The sequence below is a fragment of the Megalobrama amblycephala genome, linkage group LG9 (assembly GCF_018812025.1).
Source record: "Megalobrama amblycephala isolate DHTTF-2021 linkage group LG9, ASM1881202v1, whole genome shotgun sequence".
NCBI lineage: Eukaryota > Metazoa > Chordata > Actinopteri > Cypriniformes > Xenocyprididae > Megalobrama > Megalobrama amblycephala.
The window spans coordinates 11,706,937-11,731,643 of record NC_063052.1 but is presented as its reverse complement, the minus strand read 5'-3'; the positions used below and the strand labels follow the sequence as shown (position 1 = coordinate 11,731,643).

General features: G+C 36.2%; 2 protein-coding genes across 11 annotated transcripts in view; one reads left to right on the top strand and one right to left on the bottom strand.

The window, feature by feature from the left end:
- ppp1r9a (protein phosphatase 1, regulatory subunit 9A) overlaps positions 1-8,072 on the bottom strand; it is a 71,684-nt gene extending 63,612 nt beyond the window's left edge. For 4 of the 6 annotated variants that reach the window (XM_048201577.1, XM_048201580.1, XM_048201582.1 and 1 more), the window contains exon 1: positions 2,275-2,476. The gene's annotated coding sequence lies outside the window, so the exon portion shown is untranslated. Of the gene's footprint in view, positions 1-2,149; positions 2,252-2,274; positions 2,477-7,791 lie in introns of those variants that run through there. The other 2 variants (XM_048201578.1, XM_048201579.1) reach the window with 2 other exon arrangements.
- sgce (sarcoglycan, epsilon) lies at positions 2,558-24,472 on the top strand. 5 transcript variants are annotated; one of them, XM_048201585.1, is made up of 14 exons: positions 2,558-2,674; positions 6,318-6,518; positions 6,885-6,971; positions 11,578-11,700; positions 12,004-12,137; positions 13,273-13,345; positions 14,760-14,958; positions 17,270-17,432; positions 19,109-19,323; positions 19,915-19,941; positions 20,940-21,128; positions 22,939-22,982; positions 24,095-24,132; positions 24,230-24,472. In XM_048201585.1, exons 2-14 carry the CDS (start codon positions 6,482-6,484, stop codon positions 24,278-24,280), a joined length of 1,380 nt encoding a protein of 459 aa, XP_048057542.1. In that variant the 5' UTR covers positions 2,558-2,674; positions 6,318-6,481; the 3' UTR covers positions 24,281-24,472. The 5 variants fall into 5 exon arrangements, with proteins under 5 accessions (XP_048057542.1, XP_048057543.1, XP_048057541.1 ...); XM_048201584.1 differs by having other exon boundaries at positions 2,559-2,674; positions 12,004-12,161; XM_048201586.1 differs by lacking the exon at positions 19,915-19,941 and having other exon boundaries at positions 12,004-12,161.
- The last annotated feature ends 235 nt before the right edge of the window (positions 24,473-24,707 follow it).

Here is a 24,707-nt window from a genome sequence, read left to right as displayed (position 1 = left end):
CTGTTTCTAGTAGACCGTTGACACACCGGAATCAAATCTGTGTTCGCGGCTCCTGGGACAAAAGTTTATATTTCAGATATAAACACTGATATCTACAGTAGTGATCAAAATAGAGCAAATCACCTTTTGAAAGTAACTTTGGTGCTTCAAATAACGGTCATATCGATTACATTGTTACGTCACGAGGTGGTGACAAGTAAAAAATGTACTTCTCTTTGAATAATTAATTCAAGGGATTCGTTCAAAAACGCTGATTCATCCATTAATGAAACAAGTGAAGTATTTATGAACGAGTCATTGAATAATTTATTCAAACCCGATTTTTCTTTAAATAATTGATTTAAGTTAATTAAACATTTTTAAACAGACTGCAGCAATTAACATTTTGTCAGAACCTCTAGTAAATCACATGCTATTTTGTTTAGTTTGTCTGTTCAGAATCGTGATTCTTTTATTCTATTTATTTAATTCAATTCAATTCAATTCACATTTATTTGTATAGCGCTTTTCACGATACATATCATTTCAAAGCAGCTTTACAGAGAATGCATGTCAACATTACAATTTAAAGAATGCAGTTAGCAAATAATGCAATAATTTATGCAATTAATTTACAGGTAAGGTAGAAGCAATGAGTTGATGAATTAAAATGAATTACATATTAACAATAATTAGGATATATAGAAATTTGGGAATGTGCATGTCGATCCAGATGATTGCGTATTCTGAAGTCCTCGCAGGAGTTGGCGCCGTATTTAAGATTTTGAAAGAAGTCTCTTATGCTGCTCACCAAGGCTGCATTTATTTGATCAAAAATACAGAAAATATTATGAAATATTACAACTGAACAGTTATTAAACTCATTTTAAGAAGCTTCTTGAGCCAAAAAAAGATCTGCCTGTGATTGTAATCACAGAAAAATAACTTTTTTTGTCAAGTGGGATTATTAGGAACGACTCCATTGACCCCCATTGTTCCTAATAAGCTCACTAAGATAAGAACCTTACAGAACTTCTTATAAAAAGCTTTAACTGAATTCACTGTGCTCAGAAAACATCATTTCAATTCAAAAACGTCACTATTCATTGTACTGAGAAACAATATAGCCTAAAAATAAGTCTCACAACTAGACTTCTGCTTTAGCAAAGCAATATAGAGTTGATATGATGACTTGAAGATAGAGGAACCGATTAGAGGTACCATGGTAAAACTAAAGTAACATCCAGACTGAGAATGTTTGGATATTGTTGAATGGACATTCAGACACTAAAACTCCAGTTTGATCAGCAGTTCTTTAATTAGTCATGCTGACTAATCAAAAATGAATCCGAATTAAATGAAGCGCCTAATACAATGTGAACGCATTTACATGACAAATTGTGTCGTAGGTTTATTTGGCCACACAGGTGGGCATGTACCTTATAAGTCCACTCTGGACTTTGCAATTAAAAACAGCTATTTAATTTGGTCAGTTTACCCAATTCCAACAGCAGCTGCGGCAGCAGGGCAGACGAAAACAAGCAACTCTGCTGCACATCAGTTTGTAAACACAACGCCTCAAAAAGGACTCGGATGCTGGGAGATGCCTTTGCATTGGCTCTAGTCCACCGCCCTGGTCCCTCAACATTATGCGTGATCATCACTTTGCCATAAGGGCCGACGGAGCACTCAATATCAGCGCGATGTTGTTGATGCACCGATGTGTTTTCGACGCAGATCTCGATATGGCTCGCAGATTAGATTTGCCTTCCATCACCCATCGTGTACACCGCAGACAACCGCTGCATTTTAGGCTGCCGGAATGTATTTAAAATCAATCCCACATTAATATTTAATATGAATAATAAAAGCACGGAAAGGCAGATGCACATTCAGCCCAACACAAGGACAAAATATAACTGTGCGCGCGACCTGCATAATGTAAAAACAGTTTATGTTGGTTAGATAACAGCCCACATTCAACTCTCACAATATGCATAACGCAAAAACAAATGCAAATGTAAATATGCATTTAGCAAAACTGCGATCATTGCGCTATTCAAAGATGATGAACAACCAGTAACGTTACGCGCATCACATCACATCGCCTGCATCACTGACAGCTCCATCCTACAAACCCAGTATCTATAAATACTCAAAAAATACAGACCTAGTTCATTCCAGCGAGTGTATCTAGCCACAGCTAGCAAAACATCGTACATAAACAAAAAGCAGAAGTGGCACAAGTATTGCTTAACTCCCTTGTTGTTGCTCCAAAACAAAAGAGTCACTTACCTACATACGCCTTCAAATGCAATGTCAGTTATCCCAGGAATAAATGTGTCCTCGCTTTAAAACGTTAACCAAAGGGGAAGTGCATTGAACATCATTTTAATTCAGCCCGCTACTAGCATCAAGCTGCCATACAGGACCTTACCAGACAATTGACACAATTTGACATACAAGCCGGGCTTTACACACACACACATACACGATCGCGCAGCTAGACAACGCCATTGCAGGCGAGGGGTGATGCCGCCATTCCCTTAGTAGGGGTGTTGTTGATACACAACACCATTCAGAGTCAAACCATCAGTTTAGACGAAGCCATTTCCGTATTTCTTCATGCATTTACCTCAACTAATAGTGTTACTCGACTATGTGCTTTTGTTATGAGAGCTTCGGCAACTGACAGGTGTGTAACCTTAATTTTCAAAAATGGTTCGGTCCAGTAATCTGTGTAGAGGGGGAACAAGCAAACTGCAGTCTGGCAAAGGAAAGAAAGTGATTAAAATCGCAGCATAATAACTACAGTGGTCGTGCTGGGGTGATACAAGGCCACGTGGTGATAAGAAGGATCATTCAATTGTAATTTCCATGTAAATGCATTTATGCTGCCTCTGTGTAGCAATAAATAGTCTTGTGTAAATGCACTTTTTTGTGTTAGCTATATGCCACTTCAGATGCGGTGTCTGTGCCGCCTTTGCAGCATAAACGTGGCATAAAGCCATTAATAAGTGTTCTGAGGAAGAAATACTAATTATAAACGTTAAAAAAAGCTTAATTATTCAAAGAATGAGAAACATTTTCTAGCCAAGGCACACAGACAAGTTAAGGCTGCTCTGTGCCTGCTCAAAATTGAGTGTTAAGATGCAATGCTGCATAAAAGCCAGTCTAAATTATGCCTGCTCTTACCCACCTGTGTAAATACATTTATGCCACCTCTAAGCAGCTTTAAACGTCTGTGTAAACTGTAAAGACACCTAAATGCCATTTTGGAAGCGCTTCTGTGCCACCTTTGCAGTGTAAATTTGACATATTTATATTTCCAGGTTTTAGGGTATATGTGTAATTGAATGTGTTAACTTCTTATTTGTTTCATTAAGCGTATGTTGCATGAATCCCAATGCTATTTTTATTTTATTTATTCTGTCTTTAGCCCAAATACTGCCTTGGGATGAAACTGCTAACTTGTGTTGCAGATAATTGCATAATTGACAACAGAAATATTCTGTTACACCCTCATGATTTTTTATTTATTTTTATTTTAACACTTGATCTGCTTGCATTCCTGTCAGAGGTTGTCTGGAGATGTTGCTTAGCAACCTAAAATCTTGATGGCACAAGATGCAGCCTGGTTGCACTTTTGTTCATGAGGTACAAAAAAAAAAAAAATTATACAGAACCAACAGAAGGTCACTATAGACCGTCCAGTTGTGCGGCATTGTGCACACAGTGCAAGTGGTCATGACCATCTGCGTGCTCAGCCTCTCCACAGGGGGTTGAATACATTTTAATTGACCTGATCTCATTGTCATCTTTAGAGCTTATGGGGCATGATGGATGGGGGAGGAGCCTCCTGCATGTGCATTATCCTTAGAGAGAGGTTGCTTTTCTGTCATTGCTTCATTTGTACAGCACTTATATAATATTATATTTAGGAAATGCTGAAACCAAATAAATAAATCACACAAAGTGTGAAATAAGTCACCAATTAAAAAAAAAAAAAATCTAGGTTACACTTTATTTTACAGTGCCGTAGTTACATTGTAATTACTCAAATAAGTACTGAGAATTATTAATTAACTATATGTAGGCTACTTAGAGTTAGGGTTAGGGTTTGGTTTAGGGTTAGTTACTTGTAATTATGCATAATCTACTGTTATTTTTATAGTAAGTTCATGTAGTTAAGTGTAACTACTGCACTGTAAGATAAAGTGTTACCAAAATCTGTCACAATCTGCTTATTGCACTTTTTCAGCCAATTTAAAATTGTATAATATAATATATAATAAAGTATTATTGTTTTTATTTTACTATTATTTTTTAAGTAAAAAAATGAAAAAATAAAATGAAAGGAAAAGGGGATACACACACTCAAAAAATGATTTTTTGATGCTGTTCACTTTATTTAAACAACTTATTTTGATTCAACACCATTGTATTAGGTTTCTTGTTCAAATTTAATTGATTCATGTTAAATTGACTTAAAACGATTACTTTTTGACTTAACTTAATGTTTTAATATTAAAATAACATGTTTCAATCAAGTAAACTCAATCAGGACTCAATCAAACAGGACTTTCACTTCCCACCATGCTTTGCAAAGGGGCTGAACTGGAAGAGTAAATGTTGAAATAAAGTGTTATTTTAAGCAGTTTTTAGCAACATGAGAAAATGGAGAGACTTTTTAATGTTTACTTTCTATTATGTTGGTATTTAAAAGTTTCTGTTATGTTAATAGTTTTAGGGGTTGCCATTGTAGTGAAGTGTAGAACATGTGCTTAGGTTGAGGACCTGCTAACAACGATTAAAGTTGTTTTAATAATAAAAGCAACTATTTTGGGCATGCCATAGATGGAATAAAACCATCTTCTGGCTAACCTAACAATAAGAGTCTTTACAGAGTAAAGATTTTGTAAAAGTTGTGAAAATTGTTCTTGAATGCATCCACTAAATAAACTAATCAATTAAACTGTATTTTTTTTTTTATTTATTTCTGTTTGATATTAATATTAGGCTAATTAAACTTAATGGTTTTGAACAAAATTAAGAATGTTAACCTGATTCAACTAAATGGCATTGAGTTAACTGTACGTAATAAATTTAAGTTAACTGAAATAAATAATGTTAATTAAATGCAACATAATCAAATTACGTGGAACCTGTTGACATAAAAAAATTAAGTTAATCCAACATATCATTTTTTTGAAAAATAGAAAAATAGTAGAAAAATAAGATCATAGTACTTAATTTGTTACAAATTAAGTTACACTCTAAAAAATGCTGGGATAAAAACAACGTTGGGTTGAAAATGGACAAACCCAGCAACTGGGTTGTCTTAACCCAGCGGTTGGGTTAAATGTTTGACCAACCTGCTGGGTAGTTTTATTAAACTTGACAATTGTGTAAAAATTGCTGTATTGCTTGCTTAAAATGAACCCATAATATGTTAGAAATTAACATTTATTAATATTAAATATAGGAATTTAACAATAAGCATTTATTAAATTGCTTATTAGCTTTTGATTATTATTGTTGCCTCTAGCAATTATGTGTCTGATTTTGGGTTCATTTTAAGCCATCCATACAGTCATTTTTAACCAATAGTTGAGTTAAATAAATTTAACCCAACCCAGTCGCTGGGTTTGTCCATTTTCAACACAACTTGGGTTGTTTTTAACTTTGCATTTTTTAGAGAGTATTATTAATAAGTTTAAAGATTTTAAGGAAAATCTCAGCAAGAAAGACTTCAAATCTTAGTAAAGATTTATTATAAAATGTATTATTGTGAATGAAAAAAAAAAATCAATGCAAAACAAAGAGATTAACAATAGGTTAAATAATATTATAAAATGAGATAGATAACAACTTAAATTCTCCCAAAGCAAATGTATTTGATTGAACTGACAATAATTGAAGCAAAGTTTCTTAGTCAATTTTACAGAATAGTATAGTAAAGCTGAAAAATCCAGCTAAAACCAGCCTAAGCTGTTTGGCTGGTCTGGTTTAAGCTGGAAGTAGCTGGTTTTAGCTGGTCTCCCAGCCTGGTTTAGCTGGTGTTCAGCTGGTTTAAGCTGGTCTCCCAGCCGCCCAGTCTCCTAGCTAACCAAAACCCCTCTAAAACCAGCTGACCAGGCTGGTTTTAGCTGGATTTTTAGTCTATTTAGGCTAAATTATATAAACATCTAATACATTATAGCTACACTAAAAAAATGCTTTATGCAATTCACTTTGCATTTAAAAATATAATTACTTGTATGGTATGTGCTACATATGTTTTCCATTCTGTCCTAACCGGGTCTCCCTGTAAATATAGCTTGTGATTTTTTTTCCAGCATCTGCGCCAGATGTTTTCAGCCAACCAGCGCCCATCAGCTTCAGTGAGTGGGAGGAATCCGAGCAGCGGAGGATGATGCTTATGGCTGTCACTGTCACATCCCGAGGACCACCAGCGATACTTCAAATGTGTGATGTTAAGAGCCACTGCGGCAAGTGAACGATGGCCTCGATTGGCATTTTCGTGGGGCTCGTAGTGGGTACGTATACAGCTTGAGACGACGACACTGGGAGAAATACTCGCTCTTTTCCGTTGGATGATAGCTAGCTTGCTGGCTAACGGAATAGCTCTCGTGCTCATTACATCATTGGATACAACGACTGGCAGCTAATCGTTAATTCAAAGACGGTATATCAGCGTGTAATTGACGTTAAGATAGCGAATACCACAAGTAATATATTATTTTATACATTCCGTATTGGCTTTATACTGTAGCTAATTGTAAGCAACATACATAAATACACTTGGTTCTTTTGCCTTAACAGGAATTTCTTGTAAGATAACGACGCCGTTTTTCTTAGTAAATTGTTTTATGACATTTTTTCCTCTTTGTTCGTTGTAAAAGCCACAATTGTTCGTTCTGTCAGTGGCATAGACGGCCAAACCCTGGCTTTAATCTCCTCCAAACAGAGATCTGTGATTCAGACTGGCGGTGAGTGATTGGAAAGGCTGGATGTGTCTCAAAAACTAGTATGCTGCCTGTCTAGTAGTGGTGGGGATTGTGATTTCAGTGACTCAAATCTTTTTAAATGGCTCACTGATTCATTCAGTGGCCTTCTCTGCAGGTTATTCTACATGATTAATGTTTTTATCTGTTCTTTACAGGAACAAATCGTGTAGGAGACACTAGAAAATAACATTGTTTTCTCGATTTTGTCGACTACTTTTATCTAGAAAAATAACAACAGTAATCACCTAAGGCAGACATATATTTTAAAAAGGAGGTAGGTGAATTAAAAAATATGAGTTAAGAGAACTAGAAAGATTTGTTAACATTTAAAACACTGATTTGTTCAATTAATACCTACAGTATACAGAAGCTTTGGGCATTACAGGAACGCTTAACCAGACAGCTGTTCCTGTGATGTTCAAAATGCTGACTAGATAGGCACCTCACTAGGTTTTGAGACAAAGCCGATATGTTTGAAGTGATTGTAACACATGCACAGCACTCTCCTGTGCAAAGCTTTTTGGGCTTAACACCTGCCAACCTGCTGAATCACCAACCTGTATAATTCATCTTCCTCTTGACTCTTTTGAAATAGAAGTGGAAGAACTACTCCTTTAACAAAACTACTTGTATATTAGGCTATAACATGCAGTAGCCCAGTGATGCAGCCTCTAATATATAACATGTTTTTTTTTTTTTTTTTAAATGCTTTACAGTTTGACATAAAATGTTTGATCTGTATAATACATTTAGCATTACATTAATGTGTCCACAAATGTATCAAAATGAAAATCAGCATTACCTGATAAATGGACGGCTTGAGAAAAGCATTCTCTCACTTCACCTTGAGTGTGTTCCCGGCTACAGCTTAGTCATGACAGGCTGACCCAGTTTTGTGCATTGACTTCCAGGTGCAGTACTTTGAACAGTTTGACGTCTTCACTATCATGCAATTACTCTGCACTGTTTTTTTTCTTCCCAATGAATTGTAAAGTGCATGAATTCCCCTTGACCGGAAAAGAGAAGTCAGCACAGAGCTGATTCGACAGTTCAGTAGGACATCCCTGTCTGTGTCACGGAAAGGGAGGGAGCGAAAGAGAAACTTTTCTCAGTTAGCACATGATGAATATCTTCATTTGGCTCAACCAAGGTCAGCCCATAAAATCATAAACCAGGATTAGCCATTTCTACTGAAGGGCCCGTCAGTAGCTTGTGTGTGTTTGCGCATGTGCGTGTTCGCTCTGCCATTACTTAGTGTTGCAAAGTTTGGCATTAACTATTAATGGTTGATCTATTAGGATATAATGTTGTGCATCACCTTCAGTTTTCCTTGAGTTCACATAGTATTAGAATCATTATAGAGGGTTTGGGATGTGGTTTGGCGCTATATCAGGCTCTGGGCTAAGGTCGCCCACAGGGTGACAGAATAAACCATCTGGCACTCCAATTATTCAAAGCATGCATCTGTGCATACGTACAAAACCACAGCCATCAACAGTACAGAAACAGATCAATACCCCCACCATGGATAAAAGCATTAGAAAAGACACAGCTGTTCAGCAGGCCCATAACAGTGCATGAATGTGTGCCTTCAGTATGGATTTCTGTGATATCTGCACATTAATGCAGATTTTTGTGTAGTCTCAAGGCTTGTTCACACCAAAACGAATGTTCGGAGCAAAAAATCGGTTCAATTTGTGCATGTTATCACATGCTTAAAAGCTGAGCTTACAGTCTAGAAAAGCAGAAATACCCAGTTATGTTGAGACACAAAGTGCCGCACAACTTTCTGTTTCGGACACCCACTTCTCATGGAGAAGAAAGGAAGTCAAAAGGTCAGTTCACACCGCAACAGACACTTTGTTGGGTTTTGTCAGATCAGTGTGTCTGCCTGTGGGTGTTGGCATTGGTTGCTGCTTGTTTTCACCGATTGAACTTGTTCATCGGCTTTGTTGAGACAAAGCTGATGTGTTTGAAGACTTCAAACATGTGTTTGACATGTTTGAAGTTTGAACATGTTCAATTGGCATTTGTAAGGTTGTGTAACATCTGTGAAGGGATGCACTGTTGGCGTCTGTTGGCAGTTGGCGTCAGTTGGACAATTTTGAATTCACAGTTTTTTTTTTTTCAGTTCAACCCTGGATTTGCACAAAACATTTACATGATAGTCGATAAGTTGAATCAACTCCACAGCAATTACATAAATTTACCCACTAACCATTCAGAAACGTCCAGTTTCATTCTAAAAGTTGTAACTTCTTCCTGAGTCTCTCCATCAGTGTCGACTCCGGTTTGAACAATGTAAGGCCGAACACCGTTACTGACAATCCTCATTTTGGCTGCGTGAGATTCTCCAGCTTTGTTGTTGTTGAGCAACCGAAGCACAAGCTGTTAAAGCTCCGCCCTCTTCTGGAGAGGGGTCAAAAATGGTGTGTTTTTGCTCACCCAAATAGGAGAAAATAAATGATCTGTGAGGTATTTTGAGCTGAAACTTCACAGACACATTCTGGGTACACTTTATTACATCTTGTGAAAAGGGGGTATATTAGGTCTCCTTTAACACCCCTTCAATCAAATTGTGTTTATCACACAATTTTTTTTACACCAAATATTTGTCTTGGTGTGAACAGGCCTTTATAGATGGACATAATTTCAGAATTCACTAAGAATAAATTGTGCTTGCTGATAGTGTTGTTTATTTGTATGCACTGTCTGCATTGTATCAGTAATCGATAGAAATTGTACAAAACACTCAGTTTACAGGCTGCTTTTTGCATCAGTAATAGCGTAACATTGCGTTAAGCAAAGTGTGATGATTTTTTTTTTATTAATTTAAATACAAATGTAAATAATACATGCATTTTAATATAAATATATTAAATGTATTTAATTTATGTAATATATATTAAATATAGTTGATGCACACATTATATACTCTTATAGGCATTATGTAGGCTAGTTCTAATCCACAGGACCAGCAGTTTAGTTTGTTTGTTGATGTATCAAAAGATTATTTTATTTTATGTGTTCGTATTTATGTCAACTCCCTTTGTGTAATCCATTTCTGTGTTTAATCTGGACTTCCAGATGTCTTGTGATCTCCCTTGGTTTGTGCTATTCTGATCATCTTATAATGTGTTTGAGCGAGTTGCTGCCTCCGTGTAAGCACACTCTTTGCCTTGAGTGATGCACTAGGAGCTGTTTTGTATCTAAAACTGTGAAGAATACTGTAGTGCATCCCCTGTGGAGATTCAAAAACCAGCTTCCTCCCAACTGACTCAAAGTGAGAAAAGAAAGAGACTGAGAAAGCACACTGACAGTCATCTCTCCAGCATCTATTATAAACTGCTGGGGAAAAAATAGCTCTTTCCTCTTAAATAATAGTGTAAGTATGTGCTGAGCCAGAAAAAAAAAGGGCTTGTTGTGGAAAGCGAGGGGTGGGGGGTGGCGTGTGAGTGTTTGAGTGTTTAGAGATTGTAATTCACTGTACTGCTATCCACCAGCCAGTGAGACTCTAATGCCCAAGACACACTCACCCACTCGCTCACATAACACATTCTCACACACTCCCACGTCGTTTTTAGAAGAAAGGAACACCCCTGTTACATAAATGTATTAAAAATAAATACAAGTTAAAATAGAGTTTACATTTGTCGGTTACAGTAGCCTCGTGGGCAGCGCAACGACATATCGCACAGTTGCGCTATGGACGTCCCGAGTTCGAGTCCCGGCTCGTGGACCTTTCACGATCCCATCACCCTCTCTCTCTCCAACTTCGCTTCCTGTCAACTTACTATCCTGGGCAAAATAAAGGCAAAATTTTAACATTTTAAATAGTTTACATTATTAAGCTCTAAATAATATGCCTAAATTGTAACATTATTTATGTCTGTTTGTCTCAAACATCAAATAATTTATTATGAAACAACAAAATCATATTTTTAATTAATTTTGTTGTAAGTTAATATGACAAAGTTATGTTCATAATTAAGGTTTATATATTTATAAATATATAAACTACCATTCAAAAGTTTGGAGTCGATAAGATTTTTATTGTGTTTGAAGTATCTTATGCTCACCATGGCTGCATTTATTTGATAAAAACAGTAATATTGTAAAATATCATTACAATTTAAAATAACTGTTTTCTATTTGAATATATATTTAAAAAGTAATGTATTCCTGTGATGTAAAGCTGAATTACTCATGTCTTCAGTGTCACATGATCCTTCAGCTGATTTGCTGCTCAAGAAACATTTCTTGTCATTATCAATGTGAAAATTGTTGTGCTACTTAATACCTTGATACATTTTTTCTAGGATTATTTGATGAATAGAAAGTTAAATAGAATAATAAATAGAATAAAAATAATAGTATTTGAAATAGAAATCTTTTGTAACATTATACATTTTTGATAAATTCAATTTGTCCTTGCTAAATAAAAGTATTAAATTATCAGGAAAAATGTTAACCAAAATTCTCCAAATCATTTTAATAGCTATTTCTTTATTGTATGTACAGTGAAGGATTTTTTTCTCCCACATTGCACTGCACTTAATAACTCTTTTGTCATTTCTATCTGCACCAGTGGTCACCATCCTCTCTAAGTCGCACGCGGACCGCAACGTTTATCCTTCTGCCGGAGTGCTTTTCGTTCATGTGCTAGAGAGAGAATACTTTAAAGGGGAGTTCCCACCATATCCAAAAGCAGGTATACTTACTCCACTACTTAGTCAATAATATGTCTATATAGAATAAATGTTTCACTATATTAATTTTTATGAAACACTTGTTCACCTTGCACTTTGTATATCACTACACATCAAAGGGTCTGACGGCCCTCTGTATATCTTCTAAGGAAACATGGCACATAACAAATATAATGAACATTAGTCACAATAATATTTTTGTTTCTCAGCAACCTTTTTGTTAAGGCATAATTGCTAATAAAGCACAAACTTTCATACCTCATTGCTTAAGTAAAGTCTTCTGAAAATTATTTTTTTCATTTCAGGTGATTCGAGTAACGACCCCATCACATTTAACACTAATCTTAAAGGCTATCCAGACAGGCCTGGATGGTTGCGGTACATTCAAAGAACCCCTCACAGTGATGGAGTCCTCTATGGATCACCGACCGCTGAGCATGTGGGCAAGCCGACCATCATCGAAGTGTGTTATCATGTGTAGAATTTGTTTTCCATTACATCTGACCTCATAAACACTACTGTTCAAAGGTTTGTGGTCAGTAAGGTTTGAAAGAAATGTATACTTTTATTCAGCAAGGATGCATTAAATCGATCAAAAGTGACTGTAAAGACATTAACAATGTTAAAAAATACATATTTTTTTAAAAATAAATGCTGTTCAAAAACACAAAAAAAACTTAACTGACCCTAAACTTTTGAACGGTAGTGTATAGTGTGTAGCAAGGCCGTAACCATGTCTTGAACATTGGAGGGACCAAATTTTTCAAATCACATTTACACTTATTTGTATGTCCAAGTCTAATATGTCAGAAACGCAAAACTTTCTTGTCTCGTCACATTCAGTTATGCATCACTTGAAATCATGCATGTTTTCAATTTAAAACAGCGAAATTTGATGAAAAAAAAATGTAGTTTGCAGCACTTGATATTATTGTCAGTCAACATTTCTATCATAAAACAGTTGTCAAATAATAAATGTTTAGCTACTTACATCTTACCTTTTTTTCACCGTTAAAACTAAAGCATTGCTTTGGAATTTACACTCATCTTCTGTGAATAGTAAGCCCCGCCTTTTTTTACTTGATTGGCCATCTCAATTATTTTGACACTGACGAGTGCTGCTAGACAGCTGATGCAGACCAGCCTAAAAATGTATCTTTTAAAACTTTAAACCTAACACAACAAACAAAGAAATGTGTATAATGGAGTACAGCAGGGCAGCATCAAAAATAAAAAAAAATTAGGGGACAATTTGGCCATTTCTAATTATTGGGGGGACTTCAATGTCTATGGTGGTTATGGCCCTGGATTGTAGTTAATAAGTGTATAGTAAATAAATAAATTTCTAGGAAAATAGAAAGTAACAGGGCAAAGTTGAATGTGTATGCATAAGAATGCTTATCTCCTCTTTGTGTATTGTTCAGGCTTTAGATTCATGTAAGGATTTGGCTTTGTTATTCTTCTTTACCCTTGAGAAACTGTATGTGTTTGCATCTGGTTCTGACATCCTCTGCATGGTATGAATGTAAAGCTGTCCTGAGCCGGGCTTAAACTTTTCCTCTTGCGTGTTGCAGATTACCGCGTATAATAAACGCACTTTTGAAACTGCCAGGCACAACTTGGTCATAAACATCATGTCTACAGAAGGTGAGAGCCGAGAACTTTTTTGATCTAGCAAATCTCATTATAACATACAGCCATATGTTGAAAGAAAGAGTCCATTGTTTGACTGAAAACCTTAATCCTAAAGTATGGAAAACATGTATTTGTGTAAGAATAAACCAGCCAGACATTGGGTCTTATTCACTAGTAATTGTGTGGATTATTTTGCACAGGAGAACTTCTCATGAAAAATCTCCGCCTAATTCACAACACGTGCGTTTTGCACATGAATTTGTTCTTAACCTCGTTCTAATGTTAGTGAATTTGGAGAATTCTAAATGAGCGGCCGCGTGCACGAGGTTAGTCATTTGCATAAAACACGCCCGAACCATCTCCATATAAGGGTTTTCCGCACAAACTTTCCTTTACGGCCTTTCGTCGCACTCTGCAGACACGCTCTCGCCAGATCCTCAAGCAATGCCAAGTGTGCCATTCTCAAATTTTTTTTAATACAGACCCAGATTACAGACCTCTGATTAGCCAGCTGTACATACACATATATCTGCTGCTTTATTCAGAGAAACCTTGCAGCTGAAGCTATAACGCAGCTTTCCTTACTCTTTCACTGTATGTGATGAAATATATTGAAGATGAAATAAAATTGTATTATTATGGAAGTTTATATACAAAAAACTATTATTATAGTCATGATATGATGAAATATAAGTTTATTTATTTAACATGATTATAAAGCCGCACAATGTGCTTTTTGCTTTTCAGTTGTTCCTATATTTTTTCATAATTTTAGAATAAAGTTTAATGCAAAAGTTTTTGGTGATTCATCATTTGGTCATGAAAATGTTCATATGCTGATTTAATTATAATACATTGTAATGCAATCTGATTAAACCCACAAACCTTCATTTCGTACCAAGGAAAACCTTTGACTATCTTTGTGTACTTCACAACAGTCTTTTTATATTCTTAGGCAAAATGTGATTGAAAATTAAACTGTGTAATTATTGCGTCTGTCTTGAATAATTGCGATTAGAGCGAATAACCACGATCAGACAATTAATCAATAATTGCGACAGAGCTACAGTTAATAGCATCATTTGCATGTATATTTTAGCAGCTGATTTATATTCACCAAATTATATGCGGAAAAATTATTTATAAATAAATAGTAAGTCTCTTTTACAGGCAGATCTGCTTTACATTTACATTAAATGCTCTGAAATTCCAGTTCATTATTTGCGTTTATCTTTAAGCTGACAACTGTTTCAGTACAGATGTGACCTCACTGTGACGCAGTTCACCATCTGCCATCTCATCCAGAAAGAGACACTTCAAAATGATGGCCAACTTATTATCCAACTGTTACGTAACCTAGTTTGGGTTACTTCTAATTGCATACAGGAAGATATGCTCATATCGTTCCTCTCTTACTCTCTGGCAGAATTTCCCTTGCCCTATCAGGCCGAGTTCTTCATCAAGAACATGAACGTTGAGGAGATGTTGGCCAGTGAGGTGCTGGGAGATTTTCTCGGTGCCGTCAAAAACGTGTGGCAGCCGGAGAGACTCAACGCCATCAACATCACTTCAGCGCTGGACCGGGGCGGACGAGTGCCTTTACCCATCAATGACCTGAAAGAAGGGTAAGACTTAAAGGTGCCATCGAACGTTTTTTTACAAGATGTAATATAAGTCTAAGGTGTCCCCTGAATGTGTCTGTGAAGTTTCATCTCAAAATACCCCATAGATTTTTTTTTATTAATTTTTTTAACTGCCTATTTTGAGGCATAATTAAAAATGCGCCGATTCATGCTGTGGCCCCTTTAAATGCTCACGCTCTCCGCCCCCAGAGCTCGCGGTTGCCTTAAACAGTGCATAAACAAAGTTTACACTGCTAATATAACCCGCAAAATGGATCTTTACAAAGTGTTCGTCTTGTTATTCAACTATGCCGAGGTAAATTCAATTTTCAATTCGATGGCACCTTTAAATATACTGTACAGTGAAATAAATGTAATCAAAGGGGACCTATTATGACTTTTTACAAAGTTTTTGGGGTCTACTAGAAAGTTTTCATGCTTGAATGTTCAAAAACACCTTATTTTCCACATATTTGACATTGTTGTAGCACCTCTCTTCCTAGTCTGTCAGTAACGCACTGTTTAGTTCCTTTCTCTATGAAGCCCCTCCTTCTGAAAAGAACAGTGTGCTCTGATTGGTGGCTGAACCAGTGTGTTGTGATTGGTCAACCGCTTCGAGCGTGTTTGGGAAATGCCACGCCCCTTACCATAGCTGCAAGTTTCAACACACTACTAACTCACTCAACCAGGCCCCACCCCCTTTTTTTGCCTATGCCTTGGACAGGAATTATAGAAAAGAGGAATATTGTGACGTGTTTATTCATAGAAGAAATCTCAAGACTACAATTCAGACCTTTTTCATGCCCAAACAGCAACATTACACACTAAAGAAAGTTGAAAATGTAAAAAAACATAATTAAAGTCCCCTTTAATTAGGTTATTGGCGCAGAACTTGAGCATATTATGATATATATCAACAAATATGAAATGTAATGCTCTTGAGAAAAACTCATGAAAGTCAGAACATCCTGTCCCAGAAGGCAGAAGAACACTCTGTGTGGGGCTGTGGTGAATTTACGCAAGGATAGAGGCTGCCTGTCTCGGTTCACATTTCTTTAGAGGAATTCCCTCATGCGTTGGCATAAGTTGTTCATCAAATATTTATGTCCCCCTTTCAGAAGATAAAATGTTCCAGATGAAGGCATTTTAGAAGGTCTCAGCGCAGAAAACACATTTCATCTTGGCAGATAGAATATGTATATTATCTATCTAGTCCTATTGTTGTTGTCTTAAAGGTGCCATCGAATGTTTTTTTTACAAGATGTAATATAAGTCTAAGGTGTCCCCTGAATGTGTCTGTGAAGTTTCAGCTCAAAATACCCCATAGATTTTTTTTAATTAATTTTTTTAACTGCCTATTTTGGGGCATAATTAGAAATGCGCCAATTCATGCTGCAGCCCCTTTAAATGCTCGCGCTCTCTGCCCCCAGAGCTCGCGCTTGCCTTAAACAGTGCATAACAAAGTTTACACAGCTAATATAATCCTCAAAATGGATCTTTACAAAGTGTTCGTCATGCATACTGCATGCATGCGTCGGATTATGTGAGTATAGTATTTATTTGGATGTTTACATTTGATTCTGAATGAGTTTGAGGTTTTGCTCCGTGGCTAAAGCTAACATTACACACTGTAGGAGAGATTTATAAAGAATGAAGTTGTGTTTATGCATTATACAGTCTGCAAGTGTTTAATAATGAAAATAGCGACGGCTCTTGTCTCCGTGAATACAGTAAGAAACGAAGGTAACTTTAACCACATTTAACAGTACATTAGCAACATGCTAACGAAACATTTAGAAAGACAATTTACAAATATTACATGTTATCATGGATCATGTCAGTTATTATTGCTCCATCTGCCATTTTTTGCTATTGTTCTTGCTTGCTTACCTAGTCTGATGATTCAGCTGTGCACAGATCCAGACGTTAATACTGGCTGCCCTTGTCTAATGCCTCAGTCATGGGCTGGCATATGCAAATATTGGGGGCGTACACCCCGACTGTTACGTAACAGTCGGTGTTATGTTGAGATTCACCTGTTTTCCGGAGGCCTTTTAAACAAATGAGATTTATATAAGAAGGAGGAAGCAATGGAGTTTGAGACTCACTGTATGTCATTTCCATGTACTGAATTCTTGTTATTTAACTATGCCAAGATAAATTAAATTTTTAATTCTAGGGCACCTTTAATGCTTTATTTCTGTGCATCAAGGTTATGTTGAGTGTTAATTCACTGTCAACATCAGCTTTATGAATATTTGTGAACATTGTGCTTAAAACCTTGCTCTTCATTAAGCCTCTGTGATGTTCACAGAGTGTATGTGATGGTGGGAGCAGACGTGCAGTTTTCGTCGTGCCTTCGAGAGGTGGAGACCCCACAGAACCAGCTGCGCTGCAGTCAGGAGATGGAGCCCGTCATCAGCTGCGATAAGAAGTTCAGAGCTCAGTTCCACATCGACTGGTGCAAGATCTCTCTGGTGAGCGCCAGATCTCCAATCCACCATAGTTGTGTGCAAATAAACATGGCATTTGATTTTAGGGGCACTTATATATATGTATAAGACCAGGGAGTCAGGGACAATTGTTTGAATTATTTATTTATTTATTTATTATTATTTTATGTTTTTCCATCAAGTTAACTCACATTTTAGACTATTATAATTATATTACTTTAAGAGCTTGCGTCTAAAAATGCAGATGCAGCGCTCAGAATTTTTTTTTTTTAAAAAGCGCAGCACTGAACGTGAGTGTCTCGAGATGCGCTTTTGGGACGTGATGCAATAACAACAATAACGGAAATAATAGAAATAGGCAAACAGCAGAATAGATAGATAGGCCTACTATTATTGGCATGGAAAAAACTGGCTATGGCCTCCTCCGCCATGTTGCCATCAAATAAAACCAAATTGAAACAAAAAAACTAATTGCTACTGTAAACAGAAGTTTGCAGCGCTTGCCCCGCCTCCAAGTTCTTCTGATTGGTCCACTGTTTTGGAAGTGACATGGATGAGTGGCGCTGTGTGTAAAAGTTGAAATTCTTTTAACTTGACACGGCGTCTTAAAAACGCGAAGCTCATGTGAGAGGCGCTGCAAAAGAAGCGAGATGCGAGGATAACAGTCATACACAACCGTCTAGCGCGTTTACATAAAAAAAAAATGGAAAAGTAGCACATTTGAATAGAAAAACACGTTCTGTGTGAACGGCACCTCTACTTTAAAACATTAAGCTGTATGTAAATAACTTTACTATTAACAGATTTAAAGAGAAAGACAAGATCATAGCATTTAAATATTTAACATTTAATAGTAGAACGATCAGTGTTACAACTCCCACCATTATTGAATAATATTTTTATAATATTTATTTAAACCTAAATCCTATTCTAATTATTTCAAATGAGTTTATAAATTATTTAAAATAAAATATATTTAAAACTAGCTATTTTGTTGAAACAGTGCCCCTTGCACATTTAAAGGTTAATTTTTTCAGATTTTATTTATAAAATTTTGGTCATTCTTAATCAACAACCTAGAGATAAAGTAAATAAGCTTAATGTCAGAGGCATCAAACGTTGGACAGCAAAAGAAAAATATTGGACGTCAAAAACATAATTTTAATACATTACTATTCAAAAGATTGAGGTCAATTATATTTTATTTAGCAAGGATACATTAAATTGATCAAAAGTGACAGTAAAGACATTTATGTTACAAAAGATTTCACTATTTCAAATAAATGCTGTTCTTTCTCTTTCTAACTTTCTATTTATCAAAGAATCCTGAAAAAAATTAAGCTGTTTTAAACATTGATAATAATCAGAAATGTTTCTTGAGCCTACTTGTGTTGTTTCTGTGACACTGAAGACTTTAAAATATTTTAATAATTTAAAAATAGAAAACAGTTGTTTTAAATTGTAATAATATTTCACAATAGTGCAGTTTTTACTGTATTTTGAATCACAAATGCAGGCTTGGTGAGCACAAGAGACTTCTTTAAAAAACATTTTAAAAAATCATACCAACCTCAAACTTGAACGGTAGATTTTTTATTTTTTTTGAGAAACATTTGTACATTAATTTACACGTAATATATTTATACTGTAACAATGTTGAGCGTTTTTATACTGAGCCCAGTTTGTCTTTGTTCTTGAAGGTGGACATCACTAAGGTTGTTCCAGTGCGCAGTAACCGTCCAGACCCGGGCATAGGTGTGCTGCCAGACATCGGCGAGTACAACCCCCCTTCCGAGTCACTGAAAAGTAGAGACTATTTTGCTGACTTCCTGATCACCCTGGCGGTGCCCTCAGCTGTCGCCCTGGTCCTCTTCATCATCCTCGCCTACTCCATGTGCTGCCGACGGGAAGGGGTGTAAGTTCCCTGTGCTAACCTCTTGGTGAAAATAAAACTTTCTCACACAAACAAGCACAAAACTGCTCTTATCCTTAATACTTGTACTTAGTGGCCACTGTTTAATGATCAACATGTAAACGATAGATACTTTTTTGATCATAATAAACCACAAAGTGCCACTATGGCATCTTTTGAATCAATTCAAGATCACAAGGGCTTTTTTAGAATATGTGTGTACCGCCTCAGTCAAATTCTGAAAAGCAAGACAGGGTTTGCATCCCTGCCAAAAAGCAGCTTACCATCCTCATTAAGCATCAGTTTTTTTACCATTTAATCATTAACCAAAGCACACTCAGTCCAAAGGTTCCATCTGTTGTATTTAGAGCCATTCCGACAGATGTTCCGTCCACATGATCAGCCAATCCCAGTGTGTTTCCTGATGATGTCACCCACCATTAAAGCTCAGCCTGAAGGAGATCATCATCAGACTTCAGTTGATCCATCCACACCCCTCCATTCCCCTCCTGACTCACTCTCCATTGGCTTTTGTGTGGTTGTCTTTAACTATTAATATTAGAATTTAATTCAGTCATTTTGTTTTGTTTCTAGGGAAAAAAGAAACATGCAAACACCAGAGTAAGTGTTCCCTCTCCTGTGGTCTTGGCATTTTCTTTCTCCTTTTTGGATCTTTTTTTCCTTTCTTCTGATAGGTCCCCCTTTCCTATGTTTTGTTATCTCAAATCCTTCATCATGGTGACATTTTCATTTCCATCTCATTCATCCATTCGCCTCTGTGTCTCCATGGAGTCATCAATGGGCAGCTGCTTCAGTGACAGAGATATATGCCAGCTTATTATAATTGTAAATAATTCATACTGTGGAATGAGGTAGTGTGATAAAAGACATAAATATTCATCAATAGCCCTTTGCGAAGTAGATAAATAATAACCCGACCAGTGTTATTTTAGTTTTATTATAGTTTTATAAATAATTTGAATAAGCTTTTATTTTTATGTTTATGTTTTTTCATGTTAATTTTTAGTTAATTTTTTTCATTTTATTAGTTTTTTTTTATTATTTCGTTTTTTTTCCCCTCAGTTTTTCAGTTTTAGTTTTTATTAATTTTCTGTTAATAATTTTAGTGGTTCAACTTAATCTTATTTCAGTTAATTGCCAAGGCAAGATTTCTAATTTTCGTTTAGTTTAGGTTTTTCAACTAATATTTTTATTTTATTTTGTTTTGTTTCTTTATTTTATTTTATTTTATTTTATTTTATTTTATTTTATTTTACTTTACTTTACTTTACTTTACTTTACTTTACTTTACTTTACTTTACTTTTTACTTTACTTTACAGGGCTACGTTTCCAGAAAGCATTGTAAGCCTAAGTTGATCGCAGAGACCATTATTGGCAATTGTTCTACGATCAACTTAGGCTTACGATGCTTTTGGGAGACGCAGCCCAGAAATGTTAATAGTTTTAGTTTTAGATAATAACCCTGACCCCAGCGTTATGCTTAATACTTCATTGTTTACATAAATATTAATCGATTGCATAGAAATGTCAAATATTCTATACTTTTTGTGCATGCATTTGCTTCAAATAATCATTTATTTGTTCCTTCCATTCCCAGTATTCAGCTGGTTCACCACAGCTCCATTCAGAAGTCTACTAAGGAGCTTCGCAGCATGTCTAAGAACCGGGAGATCTCGTGGCCTCTCTCGACACTGCCGGTCTTCCACCCTGTGAGCGGAGAGGTGGTGCCACCCATCCACCCCGACAACTACGAGACCACCAGCATGCCGCTCATGCAGACACAGACGTGAGTCTGTTAATTTTACTTTAATTCTGGGTGGAAATTCCTGTTTGGGAATGCCGGATCTGGTTTAAGAAGAAGAGTTGAGAAAGTAGGTTACTGTAATCCAATGTTTATGTCTTTAAAAACAAGCTTGAATCACTCAGTACTCTGGAATTAACTCACTGAGGAGTTGGAGAGCTTAGAACAGATCAAAACAACATATGTGTATTATCATCAGCAAGATTGACCTAAAATGATGTGCTAAGATGATACAGAAAATGATAGAGAAGTTGGGATGGGAATCGTAAAGAATTTAACAATTTCGTTTTCTTAACAGTTGCATTAATGATTCTACTTTTAAGAAATGTTGAAAAAGAAATTCAGTTCCATTGCCAACTGTGTAATAGATCTTTTTTTTTTTTTTTTATTCTTGCAAAAGACTTTTTAAAAGTATCATAAATGCAATCTAATTATTGGCTTTAACTTTATAGAAAGAAAAAAAAACATATTTCAAACCTTTTTATAAAATGCTACTGACAAAACACATTAAAGTGTATCTTTAAAGGTGCTACAGAGGATGTTTTGTTTTATACATTTTTGCAATATTACTTGAAACTGTCTTTACTAACTGATAAAAGACTATTTATTAGGTGCACTGAAAGGAATAATATTAATATACATCATCTGTGCACGAGGTAGGGTAAAAGGTAAAAACATCATATGATCGCATAAACGATTGGCCCTCTGGCTTGACGTGCGCAGCTGCGCGCTCCAGTAACTTTCCACACTCCACAGGCGCCGCATGCAATGTTTTTGTCAGGAGACAGGAGTAACAACTGCAGATTATGAGTTACCTGCGGTGAGTCCGACATAATGCATCCACTAACACGACACAGCGAATGCCGGTGGTAAACACTCGTGTTCCAATACTCGTGCACGAGTTTTGGGAGGCGTTCCCTCGAAATGAGCTGTGAAGGAGGGGGGTTGTTCTTACGCATGCGCTCATTTCAAAAACTCACTAACAGTCTTTGGTTTCTCAGTCGACGAAAAGATCCTCTGTAGCACCTTTAACTGATGTCATATGAACAACATGTCAGTAACCACACTGATTTAAAGGGATAGTTCACCCAAAAATGAAAATTCTGTCATCATTTACTCACCCTCAAGTTGTTCCAAACCTGTATAAATTTCTTTGTTCTGCTGAACACAAAAGAAGATATTTTGAAGAATGTGGGTAACCAAACAGTTGATGGACCCCATTGACTTCCATAGTATCAAAAAATGCTATGGAAGTCAATGGGGACCAACATTCTATCAAATATCTTCCTTTGTGTACAGCAGAACAAAGAAAGGAGGAAGATATTTGGGAGAATGTTTGTAACAAAGCAGATCTCGCCCCCCATTGACTACCATTATATATTTTTTTCTACTATGGTAGTGAATGGGGGGTGAGATGTGCTTGGTTACAAACATTCTTCAAAATATCTTCCTTTGTGTTCAGCAGAACAAAGAAATTTATACAGGTTTGGAACAACTTGATTGTGAGTAAATGATGACAGAATTTTAATTTTTGGCTGAACTATCCCTTTAATCTGATTCATTAAAAAGAACCGACTCATTAGAGTCATTTGTTCAGAAGTTGGAGCCATTAGTTTGTGATTCGGATACTGATTGCAGTGTCTCTTTTGTGCAAGAAATTTGATTTCTTTTAACGCATGCAGAAATTGTTAACGCAACTGAACATCATTCTGGCATTTTTAATTAATGAAATCAGTTCTGAATCCTAGAGTGCTAGTAATGTCCATCTTGACCAAAGCTTTGTGTTTATTCACAGAAATCTTCAAAATCAGATCCAAATACCACAGCAGCAGATCTCTGGTAAGTGCAGAATCCAATACTGATGCCTAAGCTTTCCATCCCATTGAAATGAACAGCACCTGATACCAGATTTTAACTTTTCTTAACAAAACAAAAACAAATGTGAGCTGTGGTCATTCTGCTTTCAGAAAGCCATGTTAATTGCAGTTTTGGTGTTTTAGGGCCAGATTTACTAAACAGGGCAAATTACTGTGAGACCATAATCCAATAAGCGGCGATGGGAGTGCAAAGTTCTGCGGGTGATTTACTGACAATTACCCAAAAATGAAAATTTTGTCATTAATTACTGGCCCTCACGTCGTTCCAAACCCATAAGACTTTGGTTCATCTTCAGGAACACAAATGAAGATCTTTTTGATGAAATCTGAGAGAGTTCTGTTCCTCCATTGACAGCTGCGCAACTGAAACTTTGATGCTTCAAAAAGCAGAGCGGTTTAGTCCAGATATTCTGAAGAGACTTGATTGCTTTATATATTGAATTTAGGCTTTTATTCACATATAAACATTGATCAGCGAACATAAACAGAAGCTAAATTCAATATATAAAGCAATCGCGTCTCTTAAGAAAATTTGGACTAAACCGCTCAATTCATATGGATTAGTTTTACGTTCTCTTTATGAACATTTTTAAGCAAAGTTTCAGTTGCGTAACTGTCTATGGAGGGACAGAAAGCTCTCAGATTTCATCAAAAAGATCTTCATTTGTGTTCTGAAAATGAGTTTTACAAGTGTGGAACGACATGAGGGTGAGTAATTAATGACAGAATTTGAATTTTTGGGTGAACTATCCTTTTAAGACATGCTTTTTGGGAGGTTAAATGACGCTAACTTTAGTAAATCACGTTGCATGGTTCATTTAAATCACCACCCATAAATATCGTGTCTGAAAGGGAAACTCCTATAAAAGCATATTCAATAAGGTCAGCCGCAAAAATAAGTGTCCACGCCTTATCATTGCTAATTTTTCTCTGCGTCTTTAGTAAACCCTGACAGTAGCTTGTTAATGCCATTGCACTCTGGCGACCCCCAGTGTCCACATAATGAACTGCCATCAGACGTTTGTGAAATCTCTTCCTGTCTAACATACTGTTCATTCATTCATGCTAACAAAGGAGATAATTATTGTATGTCGACTTTTCGGAGGCTAGAGGCAAGTATTACTCTTTGCATCTGCGATCATGTGTTTTAAAAAAAAAAAAAAATCAGATAAATGGTTTCATGTTTCTGAAATGTTCCTCTCATTATAGGTAAATGGTATTCCTGAGGAGAGAAAAGTGGCTGAAGCTCTAAACCTGTGATCTCATGTGGCTTCACTTTTGTACCTGTTTATTCCTGCCAAATGTGCATGTGTAGGTGTAGCTTCAAGCTTGATGCCTTTGTGTTCTCATGCACATAATCTGAAAGTACAATGTTATTCAGTGTCAGAACTAATATTGAGATGGGCACACTAAAAGAATATCAACATTAAAGGTACACTTATGTAATTTTGAGTCATTTTCCAAATTGTGTTTTTGTCTTATCCTGAATCACTACGATGCGCTTATAGTAAGTGTTTATATTTGGAGTATATTAGGGCGAGTGGGATGATAACCGCTGCGGAGTAGCCCAGTACCAGCGTGACTCGTCATAGACGGTGTGTCCCAATTTGCATACCTGTGCACTATTTTATGATGTTTTTAAGTATAAATAGTGCAAGTAGTGCGTTCACACTGAAAATTTCTAAAA

Bases quoted from the DNA above. Each gene is read 5' to 3' on its own strand.
- sgce (XM_048201584.1), top strand. From the start codon at position 6,482: ATGGCCTCGATTGGCATTTTCGTGGGGCTCGTAGTGG. The intron at 17,433-19,108 runs GTGAGCGCCAGA...TTGTTCTTGAAG, and splicing joins ACTGGTGCAAGATCTCTCTG to GTGGACATCACTAAGGTTGT. The intron at 21,129-22,938 runs GTGAGTCTGTTA...GTTTATTCACAG, and splicing joins CCGCTCATGCAGACACAGAC to AAATCTTCAAAATCAGATCC.